This window comes from Oratosquilla oratoria, chromosome 7 (assembly GCF_046742065.1).
Source record: "Oratosquilla oratoria isolate Oo_2021 chromosome 7, ASM4674206v1, whole genome shotgun sequence".
NCBI lineage: Eukaryota > Metazoa > Arthropoda > Malacostraca > Stomatopoda > Squillidae > Oratosquilla > Oratosquilla oratoria.
In genome coordinates, this window is record NC_134783.1 from 876,798 (window position 1) to 885,000 (window position 8,203).

Here is an 8,203-nt window from a genome sequence, read left to right on the forward strand (position 1 = left end):
GCCCCGCCCAGGTCCTCTTCGGACGCCCCCTTCGGTCCTGCGTCCCAGCTCACTCCAGGTCCTTTGCGCCTGAGTGGCAGGCTGCCACAGCTGAATGCGAGCAGAAGGCAGCCGCCAGAATGGAGGCGACCATCAAGCAGTACGACTCACACGCGAAGCCGCTCCCACAACTCTCCGTTGGAGCCACGGTCAGGATCTAGGATCCTACGTCACGACGATGGAGTAAGGTCGGCCACATAATGGGACAAGGACGTAACAGGGACTACCTTATCAAGACGGCGTCCGGAAGTGTCCTGTGGCGCAACCAGAAGTTCCTCCGCCCCATCCCTGAGCCAGGTGTCGCCCGTGATGGCATGAAGGAGTCTCCAACGGGCACTACCGGCAATACTCGCCCCACGAATCAAACTGGCCAGCCCAATGGACCAAGACGCTCAGCGAGACTGGCCGCACGCAACTAATCGACGACGCAATGAATACATCGATTGGGGGGGGGGGGGATGTGGCACATGTGTCCAGGTCTGGGTATTTGATATTCCCGCGCGCATGGCGTGATCATGATAGACGCCCATAGGCATACGACACACATACATTTGTAAACACATGTCAGGATAGTAGACACTTAATCCCATGTGTAACGGAGCATAGGGACTATGTATGATAGATGACCTAGCTAGGACAATTCAGGCTAAGATTCTGTTGTACATATCATCCATTACCTTTGTCACGCTGACGCCATGACGTCACGGCATAGTTCCCGCCAACGGACAGTTGGAGCAAAGACATTATGGTGATAAGACCTTGTCGGGGCAGTGGGCGTGAACTATTTACATTGTGACATTAGTGCTGTACAATATTCACTGTTTTATATTGATAGGGCTCCCTTTATGTATCCAAGCCTATGTATACAGAAGTACTTGATTAGATATAGAAACCTACGTACATATTTTTATACCCTAGCACACGGGGTACTCTATGCATGCCAATACTCGGCCGTTCATGCATAACAAAGAGCACACAGATAACCTGAACACACAGTGCAAGAAGCTCGATATGAAGATTACCATCAGCAAAACTGAGACGATGAAGGTTAGCAGAACACCTAGCAACCTCAAAATTAACATCGACGGAACTCCGCTGAAATAAGTCAGCGGGTTTAAGTACCTCGGCAGTATTCTCACTGAAGACGGGCGTCTTTACATAGAGATTGAGACGAAAGTACAGAAGGCCAACACCGTCAGCTACCTGCTTGCCCCACTCCTCAAACATCCCAACATCCCTATTGAAACCAAAGCCAAACTCATAAACTCCATCTTCATCCCCACCTTGATATATCAGTGCCAGACATGGACCCTGACCAAAAGTCTAGCACGCAAAATAACCACCTGTGAGATGCGATGTCTGAGGAGAGCCGTCAACAAGACCAGACGGGAGATGATCAGAAAGACCACGATCAGAGAAATGGTGGGAACAGCACCTGTCCTCCATTATATACAGAAACAAACACTCAGATGGTTTGGACATCTAACACGCATGGCACCTCACCAACTTGTCAGCAAAGCACACAATAAGAAAATATCAGGTTATAAGGCAAGAGGAAGACCAAGGAAGACCTGGATTGAAGGTGTGAAAGAAACCCTGAAGACCCACAACATCCCTCCCATCCAAGCCGTCAATCTTGCCAGAGACAGAAAAATCTTTCTCCCCTCGACGCCCAAGACGGTACAAGAGGACGGATAAAGTAAAGTAAGTAAGAATAAACAGACCATACCTGACCGATTACTATTATTGTTAATAGGAGAAATTCTTAAATGTTTAGGAACTAAGAATAGGTATTTTAACACTATAGATATCAAGTCTGTTTTCTGGCAGATCGAGTTGCATGAAGACTCACGAGAATTCACAGAATTTTCTACTCCAACGGGACACTATGCGTTCAAACGAATGGGTTATGTAATAGTTCATTAACTTACTTGAGGTTAATGAATACAATTCTAGATGTGTTGTTAGGAAACACTGCCAGTGTATTTCTAGATGATATTTTGATATTTTTTCAAACAGCGGCTGAACACTTAAGAAATTAGATTTGGTATTCTCAAGACTAGTTGAAGCAGGATTGAAAGTGAAACTTGAAAAATGTAAGTATTAAGTATTACAGTGTTATTTATTTGGGACGTAAAATAGACAGGCATGGACTTAGTACAGTAAATTCAAAGGTTAAAGGAATAAAGAATTTTCCAGTTCCGAATAATGTAGAAAAAGTTAGAAGTTTCTTGGGATTGACAGGACATTGTAAGAAATTTATCCAGGGATATGCAGACATAGCTAATCCATTAAGTTACATATTCAAAGTTCATGTGGGGACCTTTACAATAGCATTTAGTTATGGTCAAATTACATACACCCCATAAACTTTCACCGAGGTACTTAGGTCCATATTGGATAATTCATTTTGCAGGTGGAAATAAACACAAGATCTTACACTTAGAAACTAGGAAATTATCACTTAGACACTTAGATGATATAAAGAAAACTAGGATAGAATTTGTTGATGATACATGTGACACTGATATTAAAGATACACATTGTATTAGTGTAGTAAATGAATAATTAAATCCAGAGGAGTATAGGGAGTATGTTCATAGTGTAATGTGTGAGTTGAGTATTAATCAAAATACATTTTACAGATAGTATTCATATTATTGATATGTATAGTACATGCCTGTGATGGGAAACCTGAACTACTGGAACCTTGGTGTACCAGACAGATGTGCTACCTGGAGCCTCGGTCAGTCATGAAGATTCGTAACCTTGCCAATATATAAGGACAGTGCCAATAAGTATTGAACTATATATATATATATATATATATTTTTTTTTTGTGAAGCATTGAAAAAATTCTTATGCAACATTACTAGTATGTGTCCTGGACAAAAAGTAAAATAAGTGTGTGCGAAATTATGCAGAGATACTCTACTATTACTAACATCTTTGATGCTGTGTATATCACTGTTGTAACATATCTCAATGATACACAACTCACCATCTTTGAAAAGGTGAAATCATTCTCCATTGAGATCTAACACAAAAAAATACTCTAATACTGTTTTATTTTCATTGTTGCTGTTCTTAATATTATTTCACACTCAGAAGGAAGAAGACATTGAATACTATTTGACAGTTGCTCCTGATTTTGCTATTGGTAAATTTATTTATGGTATCTTAAGACTTTGATAGTAATGAATTTTGCAATTTAATTTGATCTGTGTTATAATTATTTTGTTTTGTGTCTTTTATGTTACTGATATTTGTGTATTTTGGAAGGGTTACTTATTTCTTTGCTATGTGTGACATATGTTTTGATGACAACATCCAGTGAAGGATAATACTTTTAACATATTTATCTAGTTTATGCAGAAATATTTTTAATAGTTAGCTTCTTGTATACCAGGCTACCCCCCTGGTAAGGGGGAGAGAAGCCTTGGTATATGTATGTATGTATGTAGCTTCTTGTATAAGATATTTTTCAAGTGTGTATTTCCAGCAAGCCCTGTAAGAGGGTAGTAGAAAATGGTTAGTCAAGTGAGGTAGATAGAAGGGTAGGTGGCGAGAATTTAATTTTTATGAGTTTGGATGTTTAGTAAACAACAGTCGTAGGCGAATGAATTGAACAACTTCGCTCCCCACCTAGAATTTAAAAACAATAACTGGAGACCTAATTTCATTGCTGTATTATGCTGATTACAAAGGATTACAAAGGCGGAGCATGCCGACAGAAGACATTTTGCTCCATAACTAGGTCGGATGCGAAAAAATTAAAATAAATAAATAGATGAATAAATAAATAAATAGATAAATGAATAAATAAATAAATAGATAAAGATATTATAATACAAATAATAATAAATAAAATAAATAAATAAATGCATAGGTATAATTAAGTAATAAACAAACAGGTAAATAATAAATAATAATAAATTGAGATGTAACTAATAATAAATGTGAATCAAGCAAATAATAATAAACAAACAGACAAACGATAACAAAACAACTAAATAAACAATATAAAATAAATTAAAGTCATTACATCATCTTGCTTAGGTGGTTATCTAAATGATTCTTAAAGCTTCGAACTGAACTACATTGAACTACCTCTACAGGAAGTTTATTCCATTTCTTAAGTACATGGCTGGCGAAGTTGTTTCTATCCACTTCCTAATTAGGTATATTTCCTAACAACTTGAGACCATTGTTTCTTATCTGATTCTCATCCAGTGTGAAAATTTTGTCACTTTTGACCTTAAAAATCCGTATCAAGTTACCTCTGAGTCTGCGCTTATTTAGGGAAAACAGATTCATATGTTTTAGTTGATTTTTGTATGATTTATATTTGATATTTGGAATCAGTTTTGTGGCTCGCCGTTATAGTTTTTCCAATCTGTCATTGTCTTTGATGTATGTGAACTAAGTCGGTAATACATTGATTTCAAGATTGCTTGATTACGCAGTATTGCGTGGGGTTTGTTACAGGCTTTATGGTTGGAAAAAGGGTGGAGGAAGAGAAAATTAAATTGGTTCATGGGAGTAAAGTCACGCCCTTAGGGGAGGTACTTAGATGTAAAAGTAAAGATCATTGGACTAAAGAAATCATGACGTCAATGCGAATTGACCTAGTGATCAAATTGTATTAGTCCCTTAGTGCAAATTGACAAGCCAAGTGTGATATTATTCGGGAAGAAAAGACAGAAAATTTAGACCATTTTAATTCTCCTCTCTTGGACATAGTAAGACTATTGAGTAATCCTACAATTGAAAACAGAAAGTGAATTATCATACATAACAAAACAGTATTGAAAAGAAAGTAGAAAATGAGAGAAGAAATAAAAAACTATAGAAAGGAAAAGTAAACAGTGATAACAACGGAGGTGAGAGGTGGGTGAAGTTTAGTTGTGATTTTAAACTTGCTAGACACTTCTAGTTCACAGTGTAGTATGACAATCATTACGAATCAGCACCAAGCTCAGCAGTTGTTCTCGTGCGCTGACTATGTGGACTCTTTACAACGATAACAGTGACTACATGATAACGACTGGTACACTGATTGATGTTAACACATATAAGAGGAAGAAAGAGGGTTTATGGATTGGTATACTTTCACCTAAATCTATTGTGGTTCAAGGATCTGAGTACATAGCAGAAATGAGATCTGATAAATCCATTAAACATTCCTCTTAGCCTCGGAATGATCAAAAGCGTCTCTCTTTTAGATGAATCAAACGCCTCCATCAAGTTGGCAGAGGCTATGAATGCCTTCTGTAGAAATTCAATTCAGCGTTTGATGAAAGCACGAAGAGCTGGGATGAGGTCAGTAAATAGTCGCTAAATTACAAGGATAATTATATGAAAATGGTCTTCTCCTTTTTATTTGGGTGTGGAGAGAAGAGTGATTCAAAGCACGCGCATAGGTCAACACACACACACACACACACACACACACACACACACACACACACACACACACACACACACACACACACACACACACACACACACACACACACACACACACACACACACACACACACACACACACACACACACACACATACACACACACACACACACACACACACACACACACACACACACACATACACACACATACACACACACACACACACACACACACACACACACACACACACACACACTCACGCACGCACACACACACACACACACACACACACACACACACACACACACACACACACACACACACACACACACACACACACAGACACACACACACACACACACACACACACACACACACACACACACACACACACACACACACACACACACACACACACACACACACACACACACACACACACACACACACACACACACACACATATATATATATATATATATATGTGTGTGTGTGTGTGTGTGTGTGTGTGTGTGTGTGTTTAAGGATTACAAAGGATTACAAAGGCGGAGCATGCCGACAGGAGACCTTTTGATCCATATCTAGGTCGGATGCGAAAAAAAATCATATTAATAATAAAATAATAAATAAAAACTATGATAATATAAATAACAAATAAAATACATAAATAGATGAATAGGTATAATTAAATAATAAACAAACAGGTAAATAGTAAATAATAATAAATTGACATATAACTAATAATAAATAAAAATCAGACAGACAAATGATAACAAAACAATAACAAATTATATAAGATAAATTATAATCATTACAGCATCTTACTTAGGTATTTATCTAAATGATTCTTAAAGCTTTGAACTGAACTACATTGCACTACCTGTGCAGGAAGTTTATTCCATTCATTAACTACACGGTTGGCAAAGTTGTTTCTACCTACTTCCAAATTGAATCTATTTCCGGACAGTTTGAGACCATTGTTTCTTGTCTGATTCTCATTCAATGTAAAAATTTTGTCACTTTTGATGTCAATTCCCTTTAGAATTTTAAAGACCTGTATCAAGTCACCTCTGAGTCTACGCTTTTTTGGGGAAAACAGATTCATATGTTTTAGTCGATTTTCGTATGATTTATTTTTGATATTTGGAATCAGTTTTGTGGCTCGCCGTTGTACTCTTTCCAATCTGTCAATGTCTTTAATGAGATTCGGTGACCATACGGAAACAGCATATTCCAAATGTGGACGAACTAACGATTTATATAGCTTGTTAATGAGTGATGGACTTTTGAAATCAAAAGATCGCGCAATCAGTCCTAGAATCTTATTTGCTTTCTCAGAGGCTGAAATACACTGCTTGGATGATTTGAGGTCGTTACTGATAATTATGCCGAGATCTTTTTCACTATCCACTTTTGTTAACGAATTTCCAAATAACTTGTAATCGTACTTACTGTTATTTTTACCTATGTGCATTACCTTGTATTTACTTGTGTTAAATTTCATTAGCCACTTTTCAGACCATTGCTGTAATTGATCCAAATCTTCTTGAATATCTAATTGGTTTGAGTGATCATTTGCCACTCCGCACAGTTTTGTATCATCAGCAAATTTGGAAACAGTAGATTTTAGTCCATGGTCTATAGCATTTATATATACTATGAATAGAAGTGGCCCAAGAACGGAACCCTGAGGAACTCCACTTGCAACACTTTTCCATCTAGAAGTTTTTCCATTTAAAACAACTCTCTGTTTTCGATCATTCAACCAATTACTAGTCCAACCTAATAGGCTACCACTTATTCCATGCAAAGCTAATTTAGTCATTAGTCTTTCGTGTGGGACGGTATCAAAAGCTTTTGCAAAGTCTAGATATACTAAATCTATATTGTTTCTTTTGTCATAATTCGAGATAACTGTGTTGTAGAATTCGAGTAAGTTAGTCACGCAAGAACGTTTCCGTCTGAAACCATGCTGGCTATCATTTATCAAACGGTTACTTTCTAAATGATGTTCGATAGCATCTCTGACGATAGTTTCCATTATTTTTCCTACGATTGAAGTCAAACTTATAGGCCTATAGTTATTTGGTTTCTTTTTGTCACCTTTTTTGAATATGGGAGTAACGTTAGCTAGCTTCCATTCTCTTGGGACATCTCCGGATATGATGGATTTCTTAAAAATAATTTCTAATGGAACAACAATCTCATTTTTCATTTCCTTTAAGATTCTTGGATGCCAACCGTCAGGCCCTGGTGTTTTATTAACTTTGAGTTTATCTATACACCTTTTAATTTTTTCTTTTGTTATATTTACCGTAGTGAGTAAGTTTACCCTAGACTTTTCACAGGTTTCAGTTTGGAATTCACCTTGAGGTGTTTCGTTTACGAATACCGAGCTAAAATAATTGTTTAAGATATTACACATTCCTTCATTTGAATATTCAAGCTGACCGTCAGCAGATAATAGTAGACCAATGTGATTCCTAACAACCTTTTTATCTCTAATGTAACTATAGAATTCTTTGGGATTCTCTTTGGATTTCTCAGCGATGTTCATTTCGTATTGTCGTTTTCTTTTTCTTATTGTCTTTTTTAAATCTCTCTGTATTGATACATAACTTTCATAGTCATTAGATACACCCGAGCACTTATATTTCTTATAAGCCTGTCTCTTTTTAGCAATACTTTTTTCAGTTTCTTTGTCGAGCCACTTTGGGCGAGCCTGATTTGGGGGACGTCTGTCCTTAAAAG

At 37.3% G+C, this 8,203-nt stretch overlaps 1 protein-coding gene across 1 annotated transcript; it reads left to right on the forward strand.

The window, feature by feature from the left end:
- The first annotated feature begins 239 nt into the window (after positions 1–239).
- Positions 240–1,737, forward strand: LOC143026952 (uncharacterized). The gene is made up of 2 exons (XM_076187743.1): positions 240–381; positions 1,145–1,737. The coding sequence occupies exons 1-2, from the start codon at positions 240–242 to the stop codon at positions 1,735–1,737; spliced, it is 735 nt and encodes a 244-aa protein (XP_076043858.1).
- Positions 1,738–8,203: the final 6,466 nt, after the last annotated feature.

What these genes read in the sequence shown, in the direction of transcription:
- LOC143026952 (XM_076187743.1), top strand. Translation starts at nt 240, where the DNA reads ATGGGACAAGGACGTAACAGGGACTACCTTATCAAGACGGCGTCCGGA. An exon ending in GTCTCCAACGGGCACTACCG is followed by an intron (nt 382 to 1,144) that starts GCAATACTCGCC and finishes CGCTGAAATAAG; the next exon opens with TCAGCGGGTTTAAGTACCTC.